The following is a 17744-nucleotide window of genomic DNA, read 5'->3' on the forward strand; positions in this document are numbered from 1 at the left end:
AATCCTTCAATTTTCAGTCTAAAGTTACATATTTCAAGTAAATTTTCACATATTTCAAACTGAAGAAGTGGAAACTAATTAAACAAATATATGTCAAGATTTTAATTGTTTAATGATAAATCTAAATATATTCCAATTTAATTATGTTGCTGACACTACAGTAATGATATGTATTGCAATTTTCTTAAGTGCCATAGACTAAAAGATTTCAATGAGCCACTAAGATGAGCAGCCCAGAGAGGTTAATGAAATCAAGGGAGAAGATAGAAGAAATAGGGTGAAATTAAAAAAAAAAAAAAACAGTGAAGCTAAAGAAAGACAAAATAAGGAAAAGGAGAAAGAGAGAGAGGGGGAGGTATTAAAAAACAATCCCCAATTTCTTGCCACACTTGGAAAAAAGAGATTACATGAATAAAAAAAATACAGACAGAAAGAAATCTTGAGAGAAAGAAAAGGTTGAAATTGAAAAGGAAATGCAAGAAAAGGTGAACACAAAATATTGGAAAGAAAAGAACTTTAAAAAGGAAAGAATTAAAACCAAAAAGGGCAGAGAAAGAACTGTTATTTGTGACAAACATAATTTTCAGATCATAGCTATGGACAAGGAGAAAGATGAGGTTGAAATCCCCCCCCCCCCCCCCCCCCCCCCCCCCCCAGTACCATTCCTGTTCACACGAAATACAGAAAGTAGATTCCTCCTGGGGAAACTAATGATAAAATTATTTCATTCTTTTGATAATTAAGTACTGTTTATATGCAAACATTATTTTGCATTCAACATTTAGTTCCAAGTTCAAGTTTGTTTGAATTTGAAAAAAAATAAATAAAAGATTTGTTCATAAATTTATCTACAGTATTTGCAGTGTCTACAACAGCACTAATTATCATTTCACTTTTATTTCATTACAATATTTCTGAAATAAGTGAATATAATAAAACATCTCTAATATTCTGTTATTTTGATGATAAAGTTGGATAACTTTATTTAAAAATACAAATGGTTAGTTTGAAAGATGACACTTCAAACTTGTATGTACACACTTCATAATTGATATATAGGTATCATTTCCAAAAGTATCATTCTAGCCCCCCCCCCCTTTTTTTTTTAACAAATGTTTCCATCATGTTATACCATTCACTAACATAGAAAACAAGTTAGAATTTAAGGTTTTTAATTTACTTCATTCAAATAAAATATGGATTCAATCAGAAATACTTCAGTATATTTGTAGTGTCCGCAACAATATAAAATCTGAGAGAAAACAAATAAGAGTCCTCAGTAAATTCTTTAATTTATGAAATTTACTCTATAAAATCATTCCTTAGAACATGTTTAATAGAATGAACATCTGTGATACCATCAATATTTTTTGAAACTGCATAACAATGTATAACAACAAAAATTTAATGATTAATGTTTTATGGTAATTCCCATCTCAAAAAAAAAAAACAACATTCTACAACTTTTGATATCTAATTTTCTAGAGTTGATCCTATGGCACATGAATTAGTCGATCAAAAAACATTCATCAACATTGATTTTAAAATAAATGACAATATATTAGATATGTAATGTATGATAACCTGTAGTGTCCACAACAAAAATATCTATGTATTTTCAAAATTTAAGAGGAATGAAATGTTCTGGAATGGACGTCTGCCACATTATGTCGAAGTTGGCTTCTAAGGGGACTAGATGTGCCTTTTGTTGTGAGTTGTAGAATCTGATCAGATTTACATCCGTTAAATCTAACTCACGGTCTTCACTCCAATTAGAATTCTGTGATACTGATTGGGAGTAAGACTCTTGACTGTCCCTCATTGTCTAAAGAAAGGGTATATATGTATTTCAAATACTTGTGAAAGCAGTTATAATTGTAACGGGACAGTTACAAATGATCCTTAACAGCAACAACAACCCCACCCTAATTTAAACAAAAGGCCCATGAGCCACATCACTCACTTGAGTCACATTGACCTGCCATTGTTCAGCTGATGTGAATTTTCAAAGTTCACTGGGTTTTAAAAATGATTGAAATTAAACATTTTATTCATATATAATGATTTCCATATCTAGTTACGGAATGTATAAAAAAAAACCTGGTTTGTAAATTGACAGTACACATTTTAAACACAAGGTGTCATACATGTATGCTTATATAGTAGTTGTACAGTTGTTACCTGTATGTAAAATTGTTCGATTTTATTTTATCACTATCATCATCATAAACCAATTTAAAGTTGTCACTTAATTATGTGTACTTTTGTATAATATTCTATTGGTAATCTTTTGTTGTAAATGTTCACACCTGTATAGTGGCAATACTCTAATATATGGGCAAAAAAAAATCTGAAAAATTGATAAGTTTCTTACACAAGAGAGAGAGAGAGAGAGAGAGAGAGAGAGAGAGAGAGAGAGAGAGAGAGAGAGAGAGAGTAAATAAATAATAATAAAAAAATCATTTTGATGAGGTAAACAGGTATATATTTTTTTAAACTTCACTGTAGCGTGAGTTATCTTTCCTTTTTATATTGACTTGCAGCTTGAGTTACCTTTCCTTCTTAGTGCATATATTTATATAAAATTAGCTACTGAGTTTTTATATTAATTAAATTAAATCAAATTACTTACTATCAAGTTTATGCTATATTTTTAAACATTTACACAGAAATGAATATGCATTCATTAATTATTTGGTAAAAAAAATTAATTTAATTTTGTTAAAACCTTCGGAAAGTTACAATTTTATATCACGAAACTTAATTCAACGTGAGGATTTCAATTTTGCGAAGTGCAAGCGTGTGGCGCACAATTGTTTAACATATATATCCCATTCATAAACTCTATCTAAATCAAATTGAATTCTACTTATAGTTCAATTACAGGAGTCGGAAATTTTTCTGTAAAGGTTTACAATGTAAACAACAATCACTGAGCTTTCGCTTTTCTGGCTTAGCTCAGTGGTTGTTGTTGGCGACTCGTGTAATCTCGACTGTATTTAGATCCGCTGTTATACTGTACATGTACTCATTTGTTTCTATTTCTTGGGGGCACTGCATTGATCAGTATATGTATGTCAGGTGTGCGTGTTTCAATGTGTTCATAATATAAATGACCGACACTACACTTTTCCATTGCAAGGCTCTATTTAATTTTTGGATCGCCGCGATTTTCACGCACCAGCGTTCTTAGTTATGGAGTGCCATCTAGCGGTGTTTATGAAACTTCCACGAACAATAACTAAAACTCACGATTATTCAGCGATTATTTTATTATTTATTAAACCGGAATGAAAATTTTCCACACTTTTGAAGTTTTAAAATGGTGATTGAAGATTTTACCTTGAGATATGTGTAAATGGCTCTTTATTTCAGTGTTGCTGTTTTGAGAATTTCCGTTTGGTATTCCCGACATTTTGTATGAATTAGTACACAGTAACAACTTTTCGATTTTTTAAATAAAAATTATACTGGGTGACAAAAAATGAAAATAAACAGATTGTCATATATTATGCACCCAACTATTTTTTTTCTAAAAGTTTGGCCCAATTTCGTAACATTGGATGTGCCGCGGAAATTCAATTTTGCATGAGTCTTACGTGGAACAGCACTTAAATATTCTTAAATATCTCTTTTTAAATCATCGTAGGTGGAAACCCTCTAATTGTTCGTGAACAATTAGGATTACTAGTTATTATTGTTCTTTTTCTTACCGATTTTGCGCACGCGATTTCTCAAAAACCGCTGGATAGACTTTCATGAAAATTTCAGGATAGATATAAAATAGGATTGTCTAGAACGGTCTTTTTTTGGTTTTGCAAAAATCACTTCCGGTCGAAAGTTACGGCCAAATTTCCGTTTTTCAGTTGACATGTTGTCCGGGCGTTTTCTCATAAACGGTTAAAGATTGAGTCTTCAAACTTTCAGGGATGCTAGATGGTGACTTGTAGCTTTGTAATCAGGTTTATCATTGCCATCCGTCACTTTCAGTCGTCACCGGAAGTGAACAAAAGAAACATCAAATTTCAAAATTATGCTTTTGAAACAAAACTTGCGTAGATTAATTAGGTCTCTTTTTTGAGGACTCAATTTGTTAAATATCGTGTTCGATTCGCCTTGATTGCCACAGCACGCTTCTTTGGAGTTTCGAGCCTAAACGACACATGGTTATATAGCAAGTAATCAATTAGAATTTCTTGCATTCATTGACAGTATTCAGTGTATTGAAACAGAAAAAAATTGGTTTTGGAATACAATTTTGATTGAGAGATGTCTGGATGCTGGAAGCTGAGATGTCTCAAAGCAATGTGGCAATTTAAAGGCAGTTTGGAGTTCATATTAATGAAATAATCTTGCGGGTAATATTCAAGATCTTAGCATAAGTATGTGTATAATCATTAAAAAATATTATTAATACTTCTTCTATAACAAATCTTTCAATGCATTGGTATTTATAAAATTGAAACAGTTTGAATTATAAATCAGTAAATTATTGTCTCAAACAGCGTCCGGAGTCCGTATGGGAGAGGATCGTACATTAAGGCACCCCCCCCCCCCATATCTCTTGCTACATGCCTGATTTAGTCCTTTTGGTTCAGTTTCTAATGATGAATGACGTAGTGACAGTTTGTATTATACAAAAGTCAATGATTTTATGACAATTAACTACCATATATAATACCGTCAGTCAAAGGTTTGTATAATTATCCAGCAGTTTGTTGTCAATAACTAGTGAAAGGTGTAAATTGTAATCTATACTTTGAATCCTACATGTAGAGTATTGATTGTTTAAGGTTTTACACCGTATTGGCATTATTTCAGCCATTTTACAGTGGTATATATATATATAGTAAAAAATAATGACTATAAAGAAAATTAATTAAGATAATATTGTGATCTGGTTCTGTCCTCATTACTTAGTGAACAGATGTAATAACTTCAATTCAAGGGGTGGTGTTTCGGAGACCCCACTTTAGATTCGCGCATGATTTAGATATGTGATGTCTTTTGCACACACCAATAAATGCTATGTCAACGGTGGGTAGGATATGCAGAGTGTAAAGGTCTCCATGTGCGTGAAAATTGTGCTCTACTACCTGAATACCTGTTCCACGTTTTGATGATGAAAATATTAACAAATATTGGCTATTAAGTATCTATCAATAGGACAATGACACACATACCCAGTATATTACCACATAAGATTCCACAAAGAATTATTACAGGAACTTAGCAAAAGGAGAACTTGGCCCCACTTTATTTTGACAATGTAATTTTTCTATAATTTGAACATGCAAAGTTTGATTTATCCCCCCCCCCCTTATGGTAGTACTGAATGCTTGTGGAAATGAAATAAAACCTTGAAATCCATGTCCTGGTAAATCAACTGTTTCACAAAACGTAAACATTTATGCTGACTACTTGAATGTACTGTTTGAAAAATAATCGTGTGCATGTATACAAAATTAACTCGTCACGAATGTACTACACAAAGCGATGTATGTACCGGGGGAAGGGGGCTTCCTTAACAACATATATTTTTGTAGTAAAGATATATTTGGTGACTCCTATGGGCCACTTTTTAAAAAGTAATAGTGAATGGTAAGAATGCAATTTCAAAGTAGTAGAAGTTTTGATATGAATTCATGTATAGAAGGGAAACACCCCCCCCCCCCCCCCCCCCCCCCAATGAAGGACTAGAAGTTAGGGAAAACGTAAAGTTTAATCAATATTACATCTATAATAACAATATATTTGATGTATATCAACCCTAACCCTCCCCCACGTATCCCACAAATTATAGGATTTTGAAGAACATATTCGCTTTTTGTTTCAATTTTACAAGTATTATTCTTTAGACAATTGTAAAGTCAACTTCTCCAGCTCCCCTTGAAAAAAAGATCCTACGTGTCTGTAATAAAATAGCCAATATACTAATATTCACGAAAGGGTAACACATTGCAAATCCTGGGGTAATTATAAAATCATAACAAGACAAATGCTGCATGCAGATATAGGCCTATATATGTATAGTTGTATCGCATGATGGTATATACACTGTAATGTTCAATGCTATTCAATGCTATTGCTATCCTTTAAATAAAAAGTAGATAAGAATGACATTGAAATAGCTAGCTCTACTTTAAATAAAAAAAAATTTTAATTCATCTTTGTTATCAAACCCAATATCTTCCTATTTGGGTTAATTTCCACTATACTCTATCGGCTGATTGAGGTATTAAACGTATTATGTAAGTTTACAAGTAACGTCACTTTTGAGAAGTGCATGCAGACGTCTATTTATCGCAATACATGTATATATAGGCCTCGTGCTCTGTCATGCATTTACTTATACAGATTAATAGGAAATCAGTAGCATTTTGTATTTGGCAAAACCGAATTGGGAGAAAATGCCACATAGTTGAGTTCGGTTTTGACATAAATATAGAAAAATTGAAATAAAATAAACCCACACACAACAAATTAGAAACATATGTACAGTGGAACCCCGTTATTACGTTTTCCATTTTGTCACGATAAAATAACGTAATACCAGGGGCAACGTAATAAACGTTCCCAGTTAAATCCGTTAAAAATATCATTTGGAAATTGTATATCGTCCGTTGGTACTCCGTGAAGGGGTGTGTGAATATATCTTTACTGTTTCTTTGTTTAAAAGACTATGATACTTTGTTTTATTTACATCTTATCTTTAATGTCCGTAATTCTTCATGTTCTTATCCCTTTTCTTTATTTCGGTGTAGGATACATAAGGATGTTTTGATAAACGTTGCTTTTTCTGCATTCGTTTGGACCGCCATTTTGTTCAACTTTAAAACAATGCGTTCATGTAAATTTCTCTCAATAACTCGTTCCGGTTCGTATTCAACATTCGTATTAAAAAATAACAAAACATCGTTTTTATTAAGTTCTCTAATTACACAATACACAACACAATAAAAAAAATCCCACCCAAAAAACAACAAAACTATAGACACAAAACGCACACGATACCCAACACTTGCACACTTCTCACCAACGATAAACATGCACGGAGAACAATTTAAGCGCAATCCACATTTTAAAAAAATATATTGATGCACGAAGATTTCATTTATAACGCTAAATGATGGCACTAAAATCACGTGCACATCAAGGAATTTTAAAATATTCACTGAGGTAAATCCGTGCACAAATTGGTCGATAGATTGGTGTATGTATGGACGAGATTTACGAACACCCAAGCTGCATGTCCAAACAACGAACAATTTTTTTAATTGAACACCTTTAGTCACCTATGTCCAAGCAGTTACCCAAGCGGTTGTAACATTGCTACGATAAATTTTGTCTTTCTTGTTTGGTACCAAAGCTGTCCGTGAATAGAGTTTTAATAGCGAAGGTAATCACACTATGCTGAACACGCAGGTGGTTGAGAAATTATTTCTTTGATTATCAAAATATGAAAAATGAAGTAAATTTCTTAGAGTACAATTTCTAAATAAACATTATTTAATTGTTTATCACTGGCTTCTATACGGGGTATTCACCTGTATTGATGTCGCTAGATCTATCAAAGCGTGATCAGTCAAGCGTCTCTAATCCCCAAACAGACCAGGAAATTTACGTGGTGACTGCCTCAGGCAGTCAAGGTGTGAATGGCTTATTATTTTGAGAATTACTATTGAATAATTAGGGGTTTATTACGTTTTTGTCGGAATTTTTACAACGTAATACAGAGTCCCGGCATTTTAGGACAACGTAATAACGAGGTCTATTTTATATAGGTTTGTTAAGAAATGGTTTTGTGCTTTGAAATTCCAACGTAATATGCGGACTAACGTAATAAAGGGGGAACGTAATAACGGGGTTCCACTGTATATACAAAGGGATGTCAATGAGTATCACATCCTTATCTTTTTATGAAAAGGTAGATTACAGGGGCTAATGAGGAAAATGTCGACACCAGGAATGGCTTTTAGCATTGTTTTTATTTGTTGATCTTAGTGGTGTTCCAATCATCAATTATAATCGAAAATCAGTCAATTAATGGCAAATTCTAAGCGCTCAATTATAAAACTTTTATTCCAATTAATCGGTTTTTAGATTTTGTTTTCTCAACAACTGTAGTTTTTGAAAAATATTCCTGCCGTGACATATCTATTAACATAAAAGGTTTGTTTATCGTAATGGCGGTGCACATGAAAACGAAAGTATCCATACTCGAGGAATAAAGCATGAATAAATCATAGTCAGATAGAGACATACTTTGATTCAGGCATATAAATGAAGGACCATCCATCAAAGAGAATCTTGATATGAGGAAAGTGATGTGTGAATTACGTAGATAAAACCACTTTCAAAGGCCACCGTTACTCTGCACATGCGTTTCGTGTTTTCAGTTGGTGACAATTGTTTTTTTTATTGTTTTTGGTTTTTTTTTAATAAAATGAATTTCTTTCCATATTTTTCTTTGCTGAACGTTAATTATATTTTGATTATGCCGGTTCACCTTCAGTTAATGACATGTAACTTAGATATATACAGGGATATAAGTGAAGCAAACGATATCCATTTTTGGCGCGTAAACCCTTCTAAAAATCATATTGACTTTTACATAAGTAAATAAAGGATATTAAGATAGTACAAGAATAACAAAATTCATTTACACTCTCAGCAACAGAAACAACAAATATAAACGTAGAAAATATTTATTTACACTTTTTCCGTAGTTAAATGACTGTATTATAGAATTTCTCTATGTCCAATTATAATCGATAATTAGTTATATATATAGTTACAGTTAACCAATCATCAATTACGAAATTCTCACCGATTCCCATCACTATAGTTAAATGACTGTATTATAGAATTTCTCTGTCCAATTATAATCAATAATTAGTTAGTTACAGTAAACCAATCATCGATTATGAAATTCTCACCGATTCCCATCACTAGTTGATCCCATCAGTCCTGAAGTTTACACATAATATTTGATAAAGGAGAAAATAATACGATCAATCAATTATCAGAATGCAGCTAAATTAACGAGAAATGGGGCGCACATATTGTGATATATTCTGGTACTGGAACAGAAGACCGGGCTTTATTTACGGGACCAAAATCTAAGACCAAGACCAACACAAGATTTTAGTCAGTACCCTTTAGGTATATCTTTTGAATGTCTATTGAATGGCATAACAATAGTGCTGCAACATAATCACTTGCGCCTTAAAGCATATCCATTTTGACTTGATGGATAAAGCTAATATAAAACTACACTAATCATAGATGTTCTATTTATATCATTTAACTTCATGCAAGGTTATGTTAATAGTGATTTTACTTGCATGCAATAACTGGAAGTACTTTTATCCATTGGGATTTGGATAAACCTATAGTTTATCCAACTGGCGATGTAGAATGATATGAGATGAAAAGTGAAACTCTATGATCCTACCTCCTCTCCTTTAGTTGCTACCTCATGGTTCAGTATCAATTCCACAGCTTCAACGTTCTCTTCATTGATAGCATGGAGAAGCGAGTCTCCAACCTCCACATTATAATTCAACAATACCTCTATCATTTCAATATTCTCATTCTCAATTGCAATGAGCAGTGCTGAGCGCCCAAGTGGGTCCACACAGTTTACATTGAGTCCTGTCTGCACCCCCATACCGAGATACTGCCGAGTTGATGGCACATCTCCACGTTCCACTGCAAGGAGGTATTGTTTCTCATCATTGGAAAGATCCATTTCTTTACGAACCACTCCCATTCCAAAACTGTCACCTTCCAATTCAGTCTCTGGGTCAATGAACCGTCCCTGGTTCATAAGTTTCTCTCGGTACTGGTAGTACAATTTGTCCATAGTTTTGTTCTCCAAACTGTTGAAGTCTAGTTGTTCTGTGCCGGCACTGCTTCCTGGTACTATGCCAGAGATTGACTCCTGCAACACAAAGAGTATCTTTGGAATTATTTTTCAAAAGTAAGTAAAACAAAATATTTTTGTAAAACACTGATGAGGCCATATTTTTGGGATGAAAACAAACCTGTACCTTAAATTGCCACAAGGAATACGCATGTTAAATATAAAAGCCATTCAAAATCATGGCCTGCATGGTTAATGTCTTGCGGACAAACAAAGAGACAGACAGACCAAAAACTATCTGCCCCTGAATCTCCAATTATGTGCATGGGCACAAAATGTACAACTAATTCAATTCAGTATTTAAATCTATATATTCTTTTACACTGTAGTATTCAATGTCTTACTGTCCCTCAAAAGTGTCCTTGTGACAATTGTATGTTATAATGGAAAGAGAAACTATAGTGTTTTACCATTCATAATTAAATATCTAAAAAAGCATTATACCAATGACTAGTTAATGATTAGTTATTGTAACCTAGATGCTTTAATTACTAATAAGCATGCGATATGATCTGTGTATACTTGCAGATGCAAGTACCAGCACAAGCAACAAATATGTAATATGTTCCGGGTGAGTGCAATCAATACATTCCATCTGCAGGTACATTTAACATTGGAAATTAATGCTCAATAAAAATCAATACAACATCAATTTAATGGTGAAATATATATACTAGGAATTTTATTTTCATGTTTCCCAACAGACACTCTTGTGGTTTATTTCTCTATTACATTACTATTATATTTCCCAAACGAAGTTTTGATATTGTTCTGTTTCTTCTTATTAGGGCTTTCCATCTTTCTGTGGAAAGACCTTTTGATATTGTTCTGTTTATCATTATTTGTCTTCTTTTCTTTCTGCCACAGGAAGCATTTCACGCCTTAAGACTTATCGAAAAACCATGTTATCCGTTATATTCGACATCTCGAAAGATACTCACATTTGACCCTGCGTACTTGAACTTTGACCCCTTGTGAACTCATGGGACTTGATGTAAAAGCCATTGTTATCAATTCATCTCAGAAACTGTGAATGGTAGGAACACGAAACTTTCATTAAATTCAAAAGCTGCTTAAGATGACCAAGTTTTACTTTCCAGTGTTCAGTGTTCGTTGATCCCTAACTGGAGTTAATTAATGCCCCTGAAAGTTTGCATTTTGCATACAAATTTACAATTCTAAAAGTATTAGTCATAGAAAGATGAAACCAATTGGAATGGGATCCTTGACCTTTCACCTTGAAAATTAGGTCAAGGTCAAAGTGAACCAAAATAGATGAAAATTAGCAATTTTCATACCAATAAAATATGATATGCACAAGTAGTCACATCCTAACTAATTTCAACACATTACATTATGACTCTGAACTTTTGCCTTTCTCAGAATAATAGTGACTTACATAAAAATCATTGTTATCTGTACAGTATTGAAAATGGTAGGAACCTAAAATCTTCACTAAACTTATCACCTGGTGAAGTGTAAAAGACCATTTCTTCCTTTTGAGGGTTCTTTAATCCCTAATGGGAATTAATGCCCCTGGGAGTAAAAATTTACCACTCCTAAATTACTATAATAGTCATAGAAAGACATGCAGAACCAACTGGAATGGAATTCTGGACCTTTGAACTTGAAAAATAGGTCCAGGTCAAAGGTCAAGGACATCCAAAATGAGCATTTTTCATATCGTCTACCAATAAGATATGATATGCACAAGTAGTCACATCCTAACTAATTTTAACGCATTACTCTGAACTTTGACCTTTCTCGGAATTACAGTGACTTGCGCAAAAATCTTTGTTATCATTACAGTATCGAAACTAGTGTTGCAAAACCGGACCAAAGTTACAATCGATTATCGAATTGAATCAGCAGCATACTATTGATTAAATAATCAATAGTTTCAACCTCCATTTACGGTTGCATTAGATGAAGTTCATGTGCACTATATAATATCCATTCTGATTAAATGATATCCTAATGAATAGATAAGAATTAAATGTTTTTATACCGTTATGTTTAATAAATTTATTGAGTCAATGAACTTTGGAAAAATACGGAATTATACACAATGGTCAACTCCTGATGAATGTTTATCAACACCAATTGATTCACTCATTCCAATACTGATCTATTTTCATTATTAATCTATGAATGATTGAACAAGTGCTTTTTTTAATCTGGGCCTTTTAATAATGTTGCAGCCAGACTAAAAACTCACTCACCACAGACAGAACAGACAGGGATACCAAAATACCTCAATGATAAAATTGATAATGTATGGAATTTTCATTTTTTTTTCACCACTGCAGCAAGTTCAAACAAAAATCTTCGTTTGAATTTCTTAGCCCCCATGCAGATACATTGACACATTTTCTCTCATTAACATTATGTACATCATCAAACAATTTTTAAGAATTTGAACATTTGATATTTTTGTTGCCCTCGGAATTTCAGTTTTATGAAGGTGATATTTTTCAATATGAAATTGGAGGTCAACATTTCCTAAATTAAATAAAGTTAAACATATTAAATTGTGGGGAAGACTTTATTAGCGATCGATTTTGTGACATGTGACTTCGAACTACCCTTAATTCGCATTAGACTTTTTTTGCACTATTTGCTAATGTAGATTACTGTTGCTAGGTGGCCCTTCGCCCCTTTTCCTGAATCGGAAAAGGTCCATACTTTCGACCTGGTTGCCCAAGGGTATGGAAAGTTTGAAACAAATCTGCACCGTCTTCCCAAGCCATTATTATGCAAATTAGAGTTACGTCCCTTGATAATACTAAAACTTCTATGGATTCTGTTAAGTAAATTATTTCCGGAATAGTAAGCGACAATCGATGTCAAAAATTTATAATTGATTGTTGCTGTGTATGGTGTTCAGCGACGATTTTTCAATTGTCGGCAACTATCGACACAATACTAATAAAAACGGTAAATGATACGAGCATGAAAGTTTCACTAAACTTACTACCTGATGAAGTGTAAAAGATAATTTCTTCCTTTTAAATGTTCGTTGATCTCTAAAGGGAGTTAATGACCCTGAAAGTTTGAGATTTCGCATAAAAATTTACAACTCCTAAAGTATTAGTCATAGAAAGACAAAACCAACTGGAATGGGATCATTGACCTTGAAAATTAGGTCAAGGTCAAGGCCATCCAGAATCTAATAATGAGCATTTTTCATACTGTCTTCAGCGTAAAAGATATGATATGCTCATATAATCACATCACAATTGATTTTAATGATTGACTGTCATAAAAACCAATGTTAGTCCCTGAAACGTTCTACTTTACCATTTTTCCATTCGCTCAGCATTGCGCTCTCCATTTACAGTTTTGCGCTCACTGTGCGTTCACCATTCACAAAGCGTTCACAGTTCACTGTCATTCGGAACATCAAAGTCAAAGGATCGATTTTCATAGCAAGGCAAAAATGAAAAAGGAACGTGTGCATAAATGTAAAAGTAAACTTTCTTATTATATCAGAAATTTGATTTATAAAGTACAAATATTAGGATTAATTATCAACTGTGAAAATTCAAGGAAAACTGCAGATCACTCATCAATATCGATGAATAGAATAAATCCTTGTTATTATCATTACAAAACACAAGTATTGGATGGTTAAAAAATGGAAGAAGTTCTGAATGAGAGAAAAATGCAAGAGCCTTTAGTTATGAATTTAACCCTTATACATGTTCATGCAGCGAAGAACGAGCAACGAGTGTTAGCTGGTATGTATACGAAAATGAGGCAGTTTCATTTAACAAGAGGCCCACAGGCCACTGTATATTAAAATGTAAAACTTTGATCCCTATTGTGGCCAAAACCTACTACCGGGGGCCATGATTTTTTCAAAATTGGAATGTGGACTATGTCAGGAAGCTTTCATGTGAATGTAAACTTTTCTGCCCAGTGATTTTTGAGAAGATCTTTAATGATTTTCCCTATATATTTGTATGTAAAACTTTGATCCCCCCTTGTGGCCCCATCCTCCCCCGGAGGCCATGATTTTTACAAACATGAATCTGCAATATGTTAGGAAGCTTTTATGCAAATTTCCACTTTCCTGGCCCAGTAGTTTTTGAGAAGAAGATTTTAAAGGATTTTCCCTATATATTTGTATGCAAAACTTTGATCCCCTCTTGTGGCCCCATCCTACCCTCAGGGGCCATGATTTTAACAAACTTAAATCTGCACTATGTCAGGAAACGTTCATGTAAATTTCAGCTTTTCTGGCCCAGTGGTTCTTGAGAAGATTTTTAAATGACCCCACCCTATTTTTGCATTTTTGTGATTATCTCCCCTTTGAAAGGGACATGGCCCTTTATTTGAACAAACTTGAAAGCCCTTCACCCAAGGATGCTTTTGGCCAAGTTTGGTTGAAATTGGCCCTGTGGTTCTGGAGAAGAAGTCGAAAAAATGTAAAAAGTTTACAGACAGACGGACAGACGACGGACAACAGGCGATCAGAAAAGCTCACTTGAACTTTCAGCTCAGGTGAGCTAAAAAGTAGTCATAGAGAACATTGTAATCAGAAAACTACATTCCCTTGATGTATAATGGTTTACAAATTAAACTATTTTATAAAGAAAACTAATTTCTTGATGAACAGTGCATATAATTAGTAACAATATCATTATTTTAGTAATTTCTATCAATTTTGATCGGGATTGGTACTTTTTTCTCCAGTTTGAATATAGTGATTACATACTAGCGGAAAAAAGAAACTGCATTACTTAATATATGAAAAAATAATAAAAAAAAAACAAATGAACAAATTTTATTTTTTGTAATACTCGTTAACAAATGTATTTGTTACAACATTTCATAATCCATTAATGTTAACGTCGAATAACGTCAATTTCAGCACATTCCAAAAACACTGGTATTCGAACTTGAATTAACAAAGTTAATAGCGCGTGTGACCACCATTTGCATTCACGCATGCTTGACAACGGTGCCTCATTGATGCCACTAAAGTATTCAGAAATGCTTGAGGAATGTTGTTCCAGATGTTGGTTAAAGCCTGGCCTAAATCAGCCAATGTCACTGGCTGGTTTGATAAACGGTGTAGACGTCGTTCCATTTCATCCCAGACGTGCTCGATCGGTGATAAATCAGGGGAAATGGCTGGCCAAAGCAAGACATCGACATTCTGTCGAACAAAAAAGTCCCCGACTACACGTGCAATATGTGGCCTTGCGTTTTCTTGCTGCAGAGTGATGTGATTTTGTTGTCTCTGTATGAAGGGTTATTCACATGGCGCTGAATAATTTCGTCTCGATAGCGTACGCCAGTGAGATTTCCATTGACAATTTGTAGAGGGGTCCTTTCAAGTGCTGTTATTCCACCCACACCATAACGCTACCTCCACCGAATTGTCGACATTGCACAACACAAGCGTCCTGGTACCGCTCCCAACGCGATGATACACTCTACAACGGCCGTCACTGCTATCCAAATGAAATCTGGATTCATCAGTGAACAGAATATTGGCCCAGTCCTGTATTCTGAATCTAAGATGTCGTCTGCACCACGCTAGTCTAGCGATACGATGACGTTGAAGCAGTATTGGGCACATCGCTGGACGTCTTGGTCTGATGTTGTGCTCACGCAGACGATTACGCACAGTTCTTGGACTGATTGGTCGAAGTCCAGGAATGCTACAAGCAGTCAAACTTGCTGCCTGGAAATGATTTCTCAGGTGCACAAGTTTAATGTGGTTGTCCTGTCGACGCGACGTCACACGAGGACGCCCAGAATGTGGTCGATCCCGAGTGTTACCAGATTGTTGGAAACATTTCCATAATGACTGGATGGTGTTCCGATGAACTCCAAAGTGTCTTGCTACAATATTTTGTGCCATTCCAGCTTGAAGCATCCCAACAACACGATTGCGTTGGTTTTCACTGAGTCGTGGCATGACAGAAGGGTAAATTTTGTCAAAACTAAAGTGCTTTCCTTAACGAATAGTGTCCAAACAAACCTTTTACACCTCTTACTCCAAACAGTATTGGCCAGTAAAACTCGTGCGTACGAACACTTCAATAAACAACATGTGTTCACTTAACATGAAAAAGTCTGTGCATCTGAGTCGGGTACTATCCGATATTGTTCAAAAACATCACTTTTATCAATTGTTTAGATTTTATAAATATAAACAATAAATATAGAAAAATTATACTAATTTTCATAATGCACAGTTTTTTATCTAAAATTTGGTCATTTCGTTTCAATTTCTTTTTATAATAATTTCTTCGATATATATCTTTTCTAACTGACATGTTTTTTGAAGATTTTATCCGTAGATTTAAAAAATATTAGCAAATAGCATTTTCAATTTTCATAAATATTTTTTTCTAAAACATTAGAACGTTTATATCTGAATCGGCATGATTTATTAGATATTCATATCATGCATCAAATCAAAGCGAAATTTGGACTCAAGAATCTCTTATTTGCAAATAAAACACATTTTTTATCATTCCAGGAAAAATCACAGAAAATTCATCTTAAATAATTGAGAGCTTGTATCACTCTTTCGATGGTAAAATCATACTTCATTAGAAGTGTATTAACGAGCCATTAAATAAAATTTTAGTGTAATGAGCTACCTTAATTTGAATGCATTTTCAAAATTGCTAGAGTACAAATATATCTAAACAAGAGGCCCACAGGCCTTATAAGCCACCTGAGTACTAGTGAAAAAGTATCACTACTCCCAATGGCTATGAAATCTAGAAAAAAATTCTTGTTCTCAATATCTAAGCTAATTAATTCTAATGTTCAGCAACAGCATGAAACAAAATATGTTCTTAAAATTTCAATGTCCTCAAAAGTGCATACACTAATGAAATTTAAGGCTTAAATTTACATTAAAAAATATGTGCATTAACATTAAAAGATATGACTAATTTGGACCCATCCTAGAGTCAAAACCGTGGGTTGTGAAATTCACCATTTTTTGTACATCCTTTTCTGCTTTTCCTAACTATGCATTTAGATTTTACACAGTATCAGCAAACTTCAAATAATTATTATAATTTTGACACCACCCTGAAACCAAACCCTTTCCCCAAGGATCATGGAATTTACAATTTTGGTAAAGGACTAACTGCTCCTTCTAAGTAACCATTTAGTTTCAAATTAGTATCAATAGCGTTAAAGATTGATGATTGATTAAATATTGTTTAACGTCCCTCTCGAGAATCTTTTACTCCTATGGAGACGTCACCACTGCCAGTGAATTTAAGGGCTGCAAAATTTATGCCTAATGCTCGGCGCTCACAGCCTTTGAGCAGGGAAGGATCTTTATCGTGCCACACCTGCTGTGACATGGGACCTCGTTTTTGCAGTCTCATCCAAAGAACCGCCCCATTTAGTTGCCTCTTACGACAAGTAAGGGGTTACTGAGGACCTATTCTAACCCGGATCCCCACAGGATTAACGCTAAAGATGTTATTTATGTGTTTTAGACATAAACACTATATATAGTAAGTTTGGTCCCGCCCTGGGTTCAGAACAATACCCTGGGGATCATGAAATTTACAATTTTCGTAGAGGACTTCCGTCTCTACATCACTATGTATTTAGTTTTTCTTACACATGTGCACTTCTAGAGAAGAAGATTTTTGAAAGTTGGTCAATTTTTGACAATTTTTCCTCTGCCCTTAAGTCCCCAGGGGAGCAGGAGTTCTGAAATTTATAATTTATGTCCCCCTTGTTCCAAAGATGCTTCCTACTAAGTTTGAAAAGAATTGAAATGGTAGTTATCAAGAAGAAGTTAAAAAATTTCCATTGTTCACAC

At 33.9% G+C, this 17744-nt stretch overlaps 1 protein-coding gene across 2 annotated transcripts in view; it reads right to left on the reverse strand.

Annotated features, from left to right (window-relative positions):
• The window catches only part of LOC125682085 (transient receptor potential-gamma protein-like), a 201279-nt gene that overhangs the window by 177476 nt on the left and 6059 nt on the right, over positions 1-17744 (reverse strand). For both annotated transcript variants that reach the window (XR_008800026.1, XM_048922484.2), the window contains exon 2: positions 9458-9946. Coding sequence is in view for 1 of the 2 variants with exons in the window: in XM_048922484.2 (XP_048778441.1) it covers positions 9458-9946 (489 nt within the window). In the remaining variant the exon portion in view is untranslated. The remainder of the gene's footprint in view (positions 1-9457; positions 9947-17744) is intronic.

This window comes from Ostrea edulis, chromosome 2, assembly GCF_947568905.1.
Source record: "Ostrea edulis chromosome 2, xbOstEdul1.1, whole genome shotgun sequence".
In the NCBI taxonomy this organism is placed as follows: Eukaryota; Metazoa; Mollusca; class Bivalvia; order Ostreida; family Ostreidae; genus Ostrea; species Ostrea edulis.